The sequence below is a fragment of the Dasypus novemcinctus genome, chromosome 1, assembly GCF_030445035.2.
Source record: "Dasypus novemcinctus isolate mDasNov1 chromosome 1, mDasNov1.1.hap2, whole genome shotgun sequence".
Lineage (NCBI taxonomy): Eukaryota > Metazoa > Chordata > Mammalia > Cingulata > Dasypodidae > Dasypus > Dasypus novemcinctus.
In genome coordinates this window covers 28110267-28126430 of record NC_080673.1, presented here as the reverse complement: position 1 = coordinate 28126430, position 16164 = coordinate 28110267, and the positions used below count along the sequence as shown (strand labels likewise).

At 39.1% G+C, this 16164-nt stretch overlaps 1 protein-coding gene across 1 annotated transcript in view; it reads right to left on the bottom strand.

The window, feature by feature from the left end:
* The window catches only part of NAF1 (nuclear assembly factor 1 ribonucleoprotein), a 37433-nt gene extending 33891 nt beyond the window's left edge, over window positions 1–3542 (bottom strand). The window contains exon 1 of the mRNA XM_004450803.4: window positions 1425–3542. Within this exon, the coding sequence (XP_004450860.2) occupies window positions 1425–1774 (350 nt within the window). The 5' untranslated portion in view covers window positions 1775–3542. The remainder of the gene's footprint in view (window positions 1–1424) is intronic.
* Window positions 3543–16164: the final 12622 nt, after the last annotated feature.

Below are 16164 nucleotides of genomic sequence, written 5' to 3'. Positions count from 1 at the left end.
CCCTTTGCAATCAGGTTCCCGATTACCTTCACAAATTCTCTCCTACCACTTCTCATACAAAACCTACATCTAGTACGTAACATTCCAAACTTTCTGAACTGTAACTACACCATGCCATTGTTTATGCTATTACTTTTGCCGGGAATGTCCTCAGAACAGAGGAATTCTATCCTCTTTATAGCCCAAAATATATATTACCTTCCCTGTTGTCATCCCCTACCACCAAAAGTAAAATTATTTACTTACTTTTCTAGCTCTCAGAGCACTTTTTTCAAATTGCCTACTAGAGACTGTCCTATACTATAACATAGTAAAAAATACATCTTTCCAGCTGGATTATTTAAGTACTTAAAACCAAAGACCATATGTATGTATGAAAACGTTGCCTAGTCAGTACAAGCACTAAATTGGACACCCCTTTTCACTTTTTCAAATATTTGATACTCTCTGTATTCCACAAAGACCTGGAAGCAGTATCTTGATTGATACTAAATTCTCTTATGATGCTACATTCCAACATATGCCTCCTTCAAACTTTTTCCCAAATAATCTCTGCTTAGTTCACTTCACAGGTACATGGATCAGAAATCCCACAAGATGACTATTCTGGACTGCAAGGTAATTTTCACCACCTCTATTTTAATTGTTATTTTGACTTTTATTTTTCATCTCTCCTGTTAGAAATGAATGTAGGACAGGGATCATATCTATCTTGCCCATCTGTTCAGAATCCAGACAACATATTCAATATCTGTACACAGTATTCCACATTAAATGTGGTTTAATAACATCCTACATGCTGAAGTCTCTCCCACCACAGAGGTTTCCCACTTAAAAGACACAAGAAAACAAAAGGCTTTTATAAAAGGTAAGAAAACATAAAAACTGTACTAAATAAGGCTGTTCAGCTAATTTCAAGAGCTTTAGTTTCCCACGTGGATTCTGCTAGCTGGCATAATTGTCAGGCGCCAAATCTGAAACAGAATAATCCTCTTCCTGATGCTCAATCCACCAGGCTCAAAAGAGCATTAAAAAAAACACCCTAATCTGATAAAGAAATGCAGACCAGACAGAAAACTCAAATTAACAACCCTAAAGACAAGTCAAACTCAGTAACTACGGAAGTAATAAGTAATCTAGCACCCTCAGATTCCCTATATTCTAACTAAAAATGCAATGGTTTATACATAGGATCTTTCAGACTATCAAATTTAGGGAAGTAGGGAGAGCAATTAGCAGAAGATAGCTAGGAATGGGCGGGCCCAGCTACAGGTAACCACGTGCGCCGGAGCATCAGCCCTCTCGCCTCCCGCCGGAGACCACGCGGGCATGCTCTCGGCCCAGCCCCCTCCGCAAGGCCAAAGCTTTCCTCGCCCGTCACACGAGCCCATTGCCCCCAGCTCTGGAGCCGGCAGGCACCCGACCTGTCTGAGTCCGAGTCCGAGTCCGACGTCTCCAAAGAACGCCGGTTCCGCGCGGAATCCGCGGCGCCCGAGCCGGTGACGCAGTTCTCGCCGGATCCCCTTTCGGGCTGAGGCGGTGGCGCCGGACTCCCACCGGCGGCGGAATTCAGGGCGAGCTCAGGTGGCTGCTCCCCGGCAGGCTGGGCCTCCGCGGCCGGCCCTGCATCCAGAGACCCCTCACCCGACCGCTGTGGCTCTGGAGCAGAAGCAGAACCCGGAGACTGCGCCGCCTGACCTTCGCCAACCCCCAAACCGGTACCATTGAATTTCAGAGTTTCCAGCTGAGCGGCGGCGGCCTCCACTACCTCCATTGCGCCGCGCCCGTGTCTGAACCGGGCTCACGTTCTGGGCTCGCGGACAAGCTCGTGGCTTGCCCGGGAAAAGATTAAACAATCTCGGCAGCGCTCGCAGCAGCGCCTGGGCCCAACTTCCCGCGTTTCTCGGGTAACTACACGCGGAGTCGTCCGGAGACACGCCCCCGCCAGTTAGTAAGCGGCACTTCCGGGAGAGCGTGTGACGTAGCGTGACGCGACGGGCGCGGCGGCGCGGCGGCACTCGCAATGGGCGGGGCTGGTCTTCAGACCTGGGAAACCAGACTCCCACGGCGCTCAGCCCACCGCTTTGCTGCAATTTTGGACCTCACAAAGTGAGGCCAGAAGGCTAGACTTTTATATTGCTGGATCTGGGCCAGTGCTGTTCGGAATGAAGACTGAAAGGACGGATTATGGGGCAGGAGAGATGCTTGAGAGTAGGAAGCTCTGTGCATCAGAAACTTGAGCCTGTTAATCTTGAGAAGACACTTCGAGTCACTGCATTGAGCTTAGACGAAGTTAGATTGATAGCTGAGTAGCAAGTATAATGACCATTCAACTCAAAAAATTAGCTATTCCATTGTTTGTAGCTCTCCAAAGTACCCTAAATATAAAGCTGAGCAGTGGACAGAATTTTGCTGTTTGTTGTTGATGTGATGATGACTATATTTGACACTGCTTCACAGAAATGATGGGGATGAGACTGAAATGTACTAAATTAACTTTTCATCATACGGAGGGCAAGCAAAAAGGCAGAACTAAATTAGAAATCAGACTTTCCTGGTTTCCTATCAGTTTGATGCATCAGTCCCTTCGAGTGATTATAAACAGTAATCATTGGTACCATTTATTAAATATGCATACGTGCCAAGGCGTGCTAAAGGTTTATAAATTAGTCACTGAGAACTTATATGCCTTGCACAATAGTAGACCCTTACTGAAATTCTGGTCTATAGTATTAACATGGTCTCTTTAAAAGAAGCTTGCAGTCTACTTGAAGCAAAAAGCTCAATGCACATGGCATAACTAAGAAATTATTTCAAATATGAAATATAGTATAAGAGTTCATCAGTAATGAGAAGTTTATGATGGGCTGGTGTTTTGTCTTGGAAATTCTCCAAAATTAAGCAAGAATTAAACTCGCTAATGCATTGATGAAGCAGAGCTCAGAATTACCAGCTAAGTAGACCTGTGTTCAAATCTCAGCTCCACCATTTTCTTGTTGTTGTAACTGTGACCTTGGGCAAGTATCCTAACATCAAAATCTCATTTTTCTTACCTGCAAAATGGAGATAAAAATATCTTTTTTAGTTGATATGAGCATTAAGGTTTTGAGGTAAGGAAAGGTAGGAGAAGGGAGATAACTGGGCAAAGGAAAAGGACCAACAGAAAATTACCATCAGAAAATACCTAACTGTAGTGGAATCAACCACCAAAGGCCTAATGCCTAAGTATACCAGATGACAAAAGACCCACCCATCATCTGACCATGATATGATTCACCAATCCCTCCTCTGGATAGTTCTCACTTTGAGGAATATGGAAAAATAAAAAGTTGTAGTATTCAATCCCTCTTTTGCATAAGGCAAACTAATGAGAATCTTGGAACTTACAAGTGCTAATTTACATGGAGGGGGAAGAGGGGGGTGACCCCAGCCTTAATAAAACAGTACCCCCAAACCTCAGCACGTGCGACTGTTGCAACTCATACAAGCATGCACACACTCCTGTCTTGAGTGTATACTTTCACCGTACATTAAATTTTCCTGCTACTATATGACTAGTCTTTGAATTCTTTCTTGTGACTGTGTCAAAAACCTTCCTACACTAGGTTGGGTTTTTCTCCAAGACTTCCCAGGGCCTCTCTGACATCAGTTTTATACAAGAGAATGACGTGTGACATACCCATATTAATTGTGCAAAAATACTTGATGAATGGAACAATGCTGCATGAACATATGAATGAAGAAGTTCAGTGAAAATGAACTTACAAAGATACGCAAAATGAATTTGAGGAGAGAAGAAAGTTGAGTCAGAATGACTGTACTGTCAGCCTAAAGTCTGTTTTGTTTAATATTTTTCCAGAAATTAGGTGATGAAAATCTAAACCAGGGTTAGAGGCAATGACTTAAAGGAAATACCGAACATTAGGAGAGGAACCAAAATACTCTAAAATTTCTTACCAGGAAACTAGAAAGATATTCATATTAACAATGAAATCGAGAGGTTAGGAAGAGATAATGAGTTTTTCATGTTGAGTTTGAGGAAAACCTGTCAATTAAAAATACAAGTAGATATTTGAAACTGAGCCTGGAATTTAATAGAAAAGCACAGGGGATAAGACAAACCCTATTAATTTGTTCAGTAATCATTTACTTAACACCACTATGCTGTGCAATGCTCTAGAAGCTGGGCATAAAGAAAGCTGAGTAAAACACAATCCCTGCCCTTAGAGAGGTAGCAGTTTAGTGGAAAAGATAAGTTGGAAAATAAATTCTAAGTACCATAGTAGAGCAATGTACAAAGAGCTTTGAGAACAATAAGGAGAGGACAGTGCTCGGGAAAGTTCAGAAGGCTTGACGGAGGGATTGACAGTTGAGCGGGGCCTTTAAACAAAACCAGTGATCTGAGAAAGGAGGAGAACTTCATAAAAGAATAAATAAAATCCTGTGATTTCCTACAAAAAAAAAACAACCCTAAATACATGCAAACACATTTAGAAAAAAATACAGACTCCCTGGATTTTTTTAACATATTGTAGCAGTTTGATATGGTTATGAATTCCAAAAACAGATATTGGAGTACGTTTATAATCTGGCATGATTAAATTATGATTAGGGCTTTGATTGAGTCACATCATTAGGGCATGGCATGGAAAGGACAGAGTTGAGGGTTTCTGATGTTGGAGTTTTAATGTTGGAATTTGATGCTGAAGTCTTAAGCTGGAGCCCCAGGAAGTAAGCTCATAGAGGAAAGAGAAGCAAGCCCCAGGAAGAGAGGACCTGAGCCAGGAGAAGAACACAGAGGGAATAGAGACAGCTCCTTAGACATGGCAGAAACCCCAGGGAGAGAGACAGAGCCATTGACCTCATAGTCTACAGCTGACCTTGTGGAGAGAGGCAAACTCTCGAGAGGCTCATAGCACACAGCTGACCTTGTGGAGAAAACAGAGGAGCTCGGCCCAGAGGAAGCCAAGAAGCCTAAACCCTCACAGATGTCAGCAGCCATCTTGCTTCAACAGGTGAAAACAGACTTTTCTTAGGGAAGTAAATTATGCGCTATGGCCTGGTATCTGTAAGCTCCTACCCCAAATAAATACCCTTTATAAAAACCAACCAATTGCTGGTATTTTGCATCAGCACCCCTTTGGCTGACTAATACACATACCTAATCTGGCTCTATTTAGCTCTCCAAATACCATCTCATACCAATTTCCTCTCCCTTGTACCTTGCATTCATCTCACTGGCTTTCTTGATCTCCCTGCAACACACCAAGTTTATTCCTTACATATGACCTTTTCACTTTGCTGTTCTTCTCTTCCTCATATTATCATGATTTGTTTCCTCATGTTACTCATATTTGTGCAAATATTACTTCCTAATGATTTTTTGCCAGATCACCCTAAGAGTGTCCCCTAAAACTAGTTACTCTCTGGTTCATTATTCTTTTTTTTTAATTGGACTTATCGTCACAAATTATTAAATTTATTTACTTCTTTATTATTTGTTTTCCCATAAAAGTAAGTCTCATCAACCCAGGATCTTTGTTTAATTCACAGTTGTTTTGCCAGTGCCCAAAACTTTAATAAGTGCTATAAATATTTCTTAATGAAAGAAAGAAAAATATAAACTACATGTAACAATCACATTGTGGAGGATGATTTACAGATAAAAGTTCAAATGATGCTAAAGTTATTAATTCAATTTAAAATGAAGATATTGATATGTAAGTACAGCTATTGGTTTCGAATTTTGAAAATCTCTTTTTCTATGTGTGGGGATGGTCTCCTTGACAGTAAGTATAGCTGGACCTCCAGCTACCTTTAAACCAGGTCAATATTTTGCAATTGGCACTTTATGTAAGTTCATGAATGTTTCAAAATGTTCTGAATTTCCCACTTCCAGTGACTGCCTCTCCTTAACATTATTCCTAGCAGCTACTAAACTTAGCCTGAAGTCTTTGGCCTAAGGCCAAAAGCTTAGAAAACTCCTTGAAAGACTGAATACCTCATAGGATCACTATTAAAATTAAGAGTTTGTCTCAGCAAATTAAAAGCTATATTACATTTGTGAGCAAATATGTAAAACCTAAACATAATCTTTAAAGTGCAAAAACAAAATTTACAAGAGGGAATTTATTTGAAAAATAGAATTTTGGAAGCTCAGCATTATCTATTTTTTTTGTAAAAACTGCAAAATTTTACAAGGAAGTAAAAACAAACTGCTAATTCTTGATGCCATTTTTTATTGCCTGACTATTCAAAGCACAGTGGTGGATAAGAAGTGTTAGCCTCACGTAGGAGCTTTCAAGATTGCAGAATCTGCAGCTCTACTTCATATCATCTGAATTAGAACCTACATTTTAACAAGATTCCCCAGACTATTTGCATGCCCATTAAAGTTTAAGAAATCCTGTTTTAATGCCTCAGTAGTCACATCTAGAAATGGTGGTAAAATTGCCACTATTGGACACTGGATGCTTCTTCTTCTAGAAGATATTCTAAATGGCTTCCTGCTTCTTTATATTCCAGAGTACAAACTTTACTAGGGAATGTTAGACTGGTTAACTCATGGAGCTTCCAGAGGCCAGAGTTTAGGAAAAGTAGCATAGATAGGAAATTAATTTCCAAGACTGAGTAACAACACTCATCCCTTCAAAGACATATATCCCAAAAAATGTTCCATGCCCCAGAGAGTATATTCCAAACCAGGGCTGTCCTACTTCCATCTGAATAAGAGCAATGATGGAAATGTCCTGTATCTGTGCTGTCTAGTACAGTAGCCACTAGCCACATCTAGCTATTCATTACTTGAAATGTAGTTAGAACAACAAAGGAACTGAATTTCTCTTCTTATTTTATCTTAATTTAAATTTAAATAGCCGTATGTAGCTGGAGGTTACCATGTTGAACAATGTTGTTTCAGTACTTCAAAATTCTTTTCAAACCCCCCATTCATAATCCTTTTATTCACATTAAACATACTCTGGTAGGAAGGGGGTCGGGGGGAAGATGGTGGAGTAGAAAGCTCCAGGAGTCAGCCCCTCCACTAGAACACTAGTAAACAGTCAGGAACTGTCTGAATCAGCTATTTTAAATATCCACAGTCCAGGAGAACAATATACAGCATCCAGAGAAGGGTGGGAGGGAGAAGCTGGTAAATTAGGGTAAGTAAAAGTAAATTGATCCGTTACCAGTGGCCATACCCACTCTCACAGCAGGCAGTAGTCTGGCCCCTGAAGTAGCTTACTGGTGCCAGAAGGGACATAAAAATCCAGTTCCTGAAGATTTGGGTGGTCCAATCACTGATTACCTACTTTGGAACACAGGTGTCGCAGCTGTAATGGTGCTCATTATTCCAACATACCCCAGACAAAGTCAGGGGAAGAGATCTAAAGATGAAATGTTTCCTCAGAGCTGCAGAGGACATAGAAGGGCTGCATTTGTTGGACAGGGGCCAATTAAGAAATTGCAGCTTTAGATAGCTGTGAAAAAAGCTCCTTGCATGCTTTCTGGCCCCTCACTAGTTCCAGGGCAGTTTGGAGTCAGCCAGTGCTCCCTTTGTGAATTCCTGACCTTGTTCTGGCTTGGAAAGACTGACTTGGGAACTAATCTCCAGTGTATCACACACACACACCCAAGATTTTGCAGCTTGATACAATGAAAGCAGTGTAATAAACAAGTGAAGCTGGTGAACTGTGGCAAAGACTTGCCTAAATCCTGCAATGGAACACCAGGGAGAGGGAGTGAGTCTGTTTGCTGGGAAGTAGAGCAGGCACTCAAGCACCTGTAAACATGGAAATTCCTATGGCCACTACTAAGCACAAGCCCAGGACAAGACACAGACCCCCCCCCCCAAAAAAAAAAAACAGAGAAGATCCTTATTTGGCATTCACCTTGGGTTGAATTTCCAGAGGGCTGGACTTTGATGGAGAGCATGAGCCAACACAAAGTCAATTTGCAAAGATGGTAAAAGGTATTTTTGCTTAGGTTTGCTTGGTTTTGTTTTCTCCTGACACTCAAGAAAATCTCTGTCGTATCACCAGCTGGATATAAACTCAAGAAATAGGCATCTCTGAGAATAAACCCTAGAGTTAGCATTTTAAAATATTAAAATGTACAACGTGCAATGAAAGATTTAAGAACAAAGAAATAGGAAATGATGGTCCATGCAAAGGGAAAGGACAAAAATCCAGAAAATATCAATGAAGAAGAGCAGACTGTAGATGTACAGAATGAAGAAATTAAAAAAAAAAAAAAAAGATCTTCAGGGAGTGGCTGTAGCTCAGTGGTTGAGTGCCTGCTTCCCATGTATGAAGTCCTGGGTTCAATTGCCAGTACCTACTAAAAAAAAAAAATGATCTTCAAAATGTTCAAGGAGATGAAGGAAAATTCAGAGAAGAAACTAAAAGGTATCAGGAACAATATGAGAGTCTAAAAGAGACAGAAATTTTTTTAAGGGAACTAACTAGAGTTGAAGACCACAAAATGAAAAGTTTCCCAGGAGATTTTCAACAGCAGGTTGGAGCTAACAGAAGAAAGAATCAGTGAACTTGAAGGCAAGACAATTGAAATGAGTCAGGCTGAGTAGCAGAAAGAAAAAGAATTATGAAAGGCAAAAATAGTCTAAGAGACCTCTCAGACAATATCAAGCAAACTGATATATGCATCATGGGAGTCCCAGAAGGAGAAAAAAGAGAAAAGGGGCAAAATGAATAAACAAAGAAATGATGACAGGAAATTTTCCAAACTTAGCAAAAGATGTGAATAAGCACATTGAAGTAGTCCAGAGAGCACCAAACAGGAAAAACTTGAAAAGAAATATGCCCTATCACTTACTGATCAAATTGTCAAATGCAAAAGACAAGGGGAGAGTTCTGAAAGTATAAATAGCAAACTGGTCAAATTATCATATGCAAGGTACAAGAAAGGAGTTCTGAAAGCTGCAAGAAAGAAGCAATATGTTATGTATGAGAGAATACCAATTAGATTAAGAGCTGATTTCTCACCAGAAATCATGGATGCAAGAAGGCAGTAGTTTAACATAATAAAGAGCTGAGAGAAAACACCTGCCAACCGAGAATTTTATATTCAGAGAGATTTTCTTTCAACAACGAGGAAGAGATTAAGACATTCCCAATAAAAAAAATAAAGCTGCCAGGGTTCATTACTATTAGACCTGCCCTGCAATCAGTGTGAAATGGAGTTCTTCAGACTGAAAGGAAAGGACACAGAGAGTGATTAAAAGTGGTATAAAGAAATAAAGACCTCCAGGAAAGGTAACCTTTTTGGTAATTATAAATGCCAATATCATTGTATTTTCTGGTATATAACTCCACTTTTTAGTTCCTTCTGGTGCTAAAATGCAAATGCTTAAAAATAATGATGAATCTATGATTTTCAACAAACAATAATGTAATTTATAACAAGTCCAAAAATGGTGGGGGACAGAGATGTATAAGAATAGCATATGTATATTCAATTGAAGTCAGGTTTGTATCGATAAGATAAGCTACCTACACTGTTTCAAGAAGAAATACATTTTCAAATAACTAGTAAATGTCGTGACATTGAATTAATCAAAAACCTCCCATTAAAGAAATGGTCAGGACCAGATGGCTTCACAGGAGAATGTTACTAAACATTCCAATAAGAATTAACACCAATCCTGCTCAAACTCCTCTAAAAACTTGAAGAGAAGGGACACTGCCTAATTATTCACCCTCAAACCGAAAAGATAAAGATATCACAGGAAAATTACAGAACAATATTGCTTAGGAATATAGATGCAAATGCCTTCATCAAAATACTAGCTCACTGAATCCCATAGCACATTAAAAGAATTATACACCATGACTAAGTGGGATTTATGCTAGTCATGCAAAGGTGGTTCAAAATAAGAAAGTTATGGCATATTAATGTAATATGCCATATTAATAGAATGAGGGGGGAAACCACATGACCATAACAATTCAACCAGAAAAGGCATTTGACAAAATCCAGCACCCCTTCTTGATAAAAACACTTAGAAAATTAAAAATAGAAGGAAATCACCTCAACATGACAAAAAGTATATATGAAACACCCACTGCTGATATCATACTCAATGGTGAAAGACTGAAAGCTTTGTTCTAAGATCAGGAATGAGACAAGGATGCCGACTGTCACCACAGTTATTCAAAATTGGACTAGAATCTCAAATTCAGAGCAATTAGGCAAGAAAAAATGTAAAAGGCATCCAAATTGTAAAGGAAGAAGGAAACCATTCCTTATTTGCAGATGACATAATTCAATATACAGAAAATCCTGAAAAATCCACAACAAAACTCCTATAGCTAATAGACTATTTCAGGAAAGTAACAGAGTAGAAGATCAACACCCAAAGATCAGTAGTGTTTCTGTAAAATAGTAATGAACAATTAGTAGAATAACTAAGAAATAATTCCATTTATTATAGTAATTAATAGGAGCAAATATGTAGGAATAAATATTGTAAAGGACTTATACAAAGAAAACTACAAGATTGCTAAAAGAAATCAAAGAAGATCTATATAAATGTAAGGCTATTCTGTGTTTATCGATTGGAAAACTAAATATTGTTAAGATGCCAATTATACCAAACCAATTTAAAGATTTAACACAACCTCAATAAAAATTCAAATAACTTTTTTTTTTTTTTTTGCAGGAAAGGAAAAACCAATCATCAAATTTATATGGAAGGGTAAGGGGCACTGAGGCATCTTCAAAAAGAAGAAGGAAGTTGGAGTACTCACACTTCCTCATCATAATACTTACAATAAAGCCAGAGTAATCAAAAGAGCATGGTACCAGCACAAGGACAAATATTGACCAATGGAATCTAACTGAGTTCTGAAATCAAATCCTCACATTTATGGCCAGTTGATTTTTTTAAAAAGATTTATTTCTCTCCCCTTCCCCCCGTTGTCTGCTCTGTGTCCATTTGCTGTGTCTTCTGTGTCCATTTGCATTGTCAGGTAGCACTGGGAAACTGCATCTCTTTTTGTTATATCATCTTGCTGTGTCAGCTCTCTGTGTGTGCAGCACCACTCCCAGGCAGGCTGCGCTTCTTTTCACGTGGGTCAGTTCTCCTTGCAGGGTGCACTCCTTGCGCATGGGGCACCCCTATGCGGGGTGCCCTTTTGTGGCACAGTACTCCTTGTGTGTGGAAGCACTGCTCATGGGCCAACTCACCACAAGGTCAGGAGACCCTGGGCATTGAACCCTGGACCCTCCATATGGTTGGCGGATGCTCCATCAGTTGAGCCATGTCCACTTTCCTGGCCAATTGATTTTTGACAAGGGGACAAAGACCACTTAATTGGGAAAGAATACTGTCTTAAACAAATGGTGCTGGGAGAACTGGATCTCTATTTGCAAAAGACTGAAGGTGCACCCCCACCTCACACCATATAAAAAATTCAACTAAAACTTTTCAAATACCTAAACATAAGAGCAAGAAGAATAAAACTCTGAAAATAGAACATAGGGAAGCATCTCCAGGATCTTATGTTAGGCAATGTTTTCTCAGACTTTACACCCAAAAGACAAGTAACAAAAGAAAAAAAATAGACAAGTGGCACTTGATCAAAATGAAAAAATTTTGCACATCAAAGGACTTTATTAGGAAAGTAAAATGGCAACCTACCCAATGGAAGAAAGTATTTGGAAAGCACATGGCTCATAAGGGTTTAATATCAGAAATATGTAAAGAAATACTTCATCTCAATTACAAAAACACAAAAATGAGCAAGAGACTTGAATAGACATTTCTCTATTCAATATAGAATTACTATATGACCTGGTAATCCCACTTGTGGATATATAATCAAAAGAACTGACAGCAGGGATTCAATTAGATATTTGCTTATCATTGCTCACAGCAAACTTATTCACAATTGCCAAAAGATGGAAGCAACCCAAGAGTCCACCACCCAATGAATGAACAAAATTTGTATATATACACAATGGAATATTATTCAGCCATGAAAAGAATAAACTTCTGATAATGTGACATCAAGGATAAACCTTGAACACATCATGTTGTGTGAAATAAGCCAGACACAAAAGGACAAATCTTATATAATCTCACTTATATGAAATAATTAAAATTAGCAAACTCATGGAGTTAGAATCTAGACTATAGGTTACCAGATAGAATGAGAGTAGAGAATAGGGAGTCAATGCTTAATTTAACATTGCCTAACACAGGTCCTGAAGATGCCTCTATATTTTCTTTTCAGAGTTTTATAGTCCTAGCTGTTATGTTCAGGTATTTGACAATTTTTAGTTGAGTATTTAATATAGTGTGAAGTGAGAAGTTTTTTTTTTTTTTAAAGTACCCTGTGCTTGGATTTTTGCCACTTTGTCATCTTCCATTCCTCAACTCATTATGGTACATTTATGACAAAACCTGAAACTTTTCCTTCAAAGTCATAAACAACTGTACCCTAATTTCTCCATCCAACATTCTGTACTCAGGCCCAAATATACAAGATGTAATCTTCAAATACCTGAGCACCCTTGAGAATGGGGTCCATAGATTCTATCTTGGACTGCCCTGAGGATTCCAAATACATTATAAATAAAAATTATGATCTAGCCATTGCATGAGATTATCCTCTGCTACAACCATTAGAAACTTACTTTTATGGCATGTATTTTACCCTAGCCACATTACATCTGATTAAGAGCATAAGTTGGTGTCAATCTTTCAGGAACTTTTCGAAGCTCTCTTAGGGCAAATGTACATTTCTATTGCTCACTGCTACTAAAACAACAACCAGATGGCCTATATTAATTGGTCCTTGAAGAATGGCTATAAGATAACAAATTCTCTAGGTAGGAACACAGAGTTTAGCTCTTTTCCCAGGGAGTAGTATTCATATAACACAATGCCCTATAACAAATATCATTACAAGATATTAAATAGAACTTTTGAATGAAGCATCAGGATACATGAGGTGCTGCATTCCAAAGAAAGTGCTAGACTATCTGCAGAATTTCAATGGAAATAACCAAAACTCAAGTACAAAACCTTAAGCCTACACATTCATTTAAGGGATATGAAAAAAATAGAAATGACAGAGAATTTTATGAAGAAGGTTTAGAAGGTTTTGGAAGGGATGTTGGATAGAATTGTGATGCTCACCCTCTCCTTCAATATCCCTTTCTCCTCTCTGTGCCAACTCCCATAAACACAGGAAGTCCCAAAAAACCTAGAATGATAACAACAAGCTGAGAAAGGACAAGAAACTGTGGTAAGGGGAAAAAGGAAAAGAACGACTACATTCCCTTTCCCATTGTCAATAGCCAGATCAAAAAAACCCTTTAACAGGGAAGAGGTGAGAAGACTTTATGTTGAAATCAAATTTAGAGTTTTGATTATCGAGTGAGTATTTCATTTCTGAATTGAGACCATATTTGCCACTTAAATCATAGTACTTACCATATTTCTTATCATAGAGTAACTGGAAAATGTAAAGGATTAAGTTTTCACACAGATAGAATTACTACTACTGCACAAATTTAATAGGACAATGAAGACAAAAATAATGTTGTTTTTCAGCTTACACAGTGTGGCAGTTTGATATGGTTATGAATTCCAAAAATAGATATTGGATTGTGTTTGTAATCTGATCTGTACCTAGGCCTGATTGAGTTATGATTGAGGCTTTAATTGAGCCATGTCATTAGGGCATTGAGTCCCCACCCCTTAGTGGGTGGCAATTCACAGATAAAAGGCAGGGCAAAGCCAGAGTTGTGGGTTTCTGATGTTGGAGTTTTGATGTTGGAATTTGATGCTGAAGTCTTAAACTGGAGCCCTGGGGAAAGAGACAAAGATGTTTGCCTGATAGTCTATAGCTGACCTTGTGGAGGAAACAGAGGAGCTTAGCCCAGAGGAACCCAGAAAGTCTGAACCCTCACAAACATCAGCAGTCATCTTGCTCTAACATGTGAAAATAGACTCTAGTGAGGGAAATAACTTATGCTTTATGGCCTGGTAACTGTAAGCTCCTACTCTAAATAAATACCAGCAGATTTCTGGTGTTTTGCTTCAGCACTCCTTTGGCTGACTAATACACACAGTATAAATCCTCTGTGTCTAAGAACCAGTTACATAGTCATAGCACCCAGCCTTTTCCAATTGTCTGCCAGTCATAACCTGGCATAGCTCCCCACTACAGCATATTCTTTCATAGCCAATGCCAAGCACCCCACAAAAGCCTTGTGAGCAAGCATACTTCACTGAGCACAAACAGTAATTAAAACAAATAAACAGCTGCAAAGTAAAAGACTAGATTCTTGGCCCATATCAAAGATCCAGTGCTATCAATCTCATTTTTCTTGCTGAAAAATCTCCACTTTGTATATTAACTTTGTTTCCCATCATTCTTTATTATGCCTAACTTTTTGGACACTGACTCACATCTTCTGTCCCAAACTAGTCCTGACAGTCCGCTTCAGTGCTCAGCTAAATAGGGATTTGAGGAACAAACTCAGGGCCTGCTTGCTTTCTCAAGCACACAACAGATGAGGCATAACTGTGATTACAGTGGAGGGAGCAAGGGAGAGAGAAATGAGAGATGGTGCCCCTCCTGGCAAACAAGTCTCCACAGTAGGATCAGGACTCTAGGATAAAAGGGATCTATGAGAAGACAGTATTGGATTAAGAGGCAGAGCTCAATACTCTCACAATAACAATTGAGAAAGAGCCAAAAGCTGTCCAAGGGACCTGCTTTGGGGGTGGTCAGCAGATCAGAACAGTGCTACACAACTCCCAGGAGAGTGAGGGACAGAGAGATGAAAAAACCAAAACAACAAATCTGAGTTACCAAGCACTCACATTGCCAAGAAGAGTTCCCCTCTCCCCACTACCCAATATACTGAGCTGGGGTAAAACCCCGATTGCTTCAGCTAACTGAGAGGAGAAGAGTCATCTTTCTCCTTGTCAGCTGCTTTAAGGGTAAAGGGAAGGGGAATTGGGGGGTTTACCTTTGGTGAATTGGGCCATCAGAGCCTGCTTTGAATCTCTGCCCTGGATATTCAACACAGGAACACAGGAAAAGCCCAGACTAAAACAGTTCAGTGGAGAGGTCCACTGAAGATTGCCAACTGCTGGCCAATCTGGAAATTGCATGGAAAAAACTGTTCCTGGTTTTCTCTGTAACCTTACCCCTGGAAGAAAATATGTGCCCCCCTTGTAAGTCCCTGGCCCAATTTTGATAGCTTAGCCAGGCAATTTTAAAGACTTAGATTAAGTTGAACCAAATATCAAAGATCTGTGGGGAATTTTTTTTTAAATAGGCAAGAGAGAAAAATTGACCATCAGAAAAAAATTTTGGATTCAGATGCCTAGACATCAGCAAAAAATTACAAGCCATACTAAGAAACAAGAAGAGATAACCCAGCCAAAGGAACTAACCAAATACCCTGAAAAGGTAAAAGATTTAAACAATTAATCAGTGATAATCACACAACTCTCCTAAATCACTTCAAAGAATTTAAAGAAAATATGATTAAAGAAATAAGGGATATTAAGAAGACACTAGGTGAGCATAAAGAACAATTTGAAAGATTGCAAAAAAAAGTAACAGCTCAAGGGAATGAAAGACATGATGGATGAGATTAAAAATACCTTAGAGGCACATAAAAACAGATTTGAATTGCTTGAAGACAGAATTAGTGACTTCAAAGACAGATCATCTGAACAGGAAAATACAGGGGAAAAGAAAGAGAAGAGAATGGGCAAAATGGAACACTCTCAAGGAATGGAATGAAAATTTGAAATGCACAAGCATCTGCATTATCAGTGTCCCCAAAGAAGAAGAGAATGGAAAAGGGGAAGAAAGACTATTTGAGGAAATAATGACTAAAACCTTCTCAACCTTTATGATGGACATAAATATCAATATCCAAGAAGGACAATGCACCCCAAAGAGAATAAATCTGAATAGAACTACGCTAAGATACCTACTATTCAGAATGACAAACATCAGAGATAAAGAGAGGATTCTGAAAGCAACAAGAGAGAAACAAAGCTTCACATACAAGGGATACTTGATAAGATGAAGTGCTGACCTCTCATCAGAAACCATGGAGGTGAAAAGAAAGTGTATGATGTTTTCTAGGTACTGAAAGAGAAAAAGTACC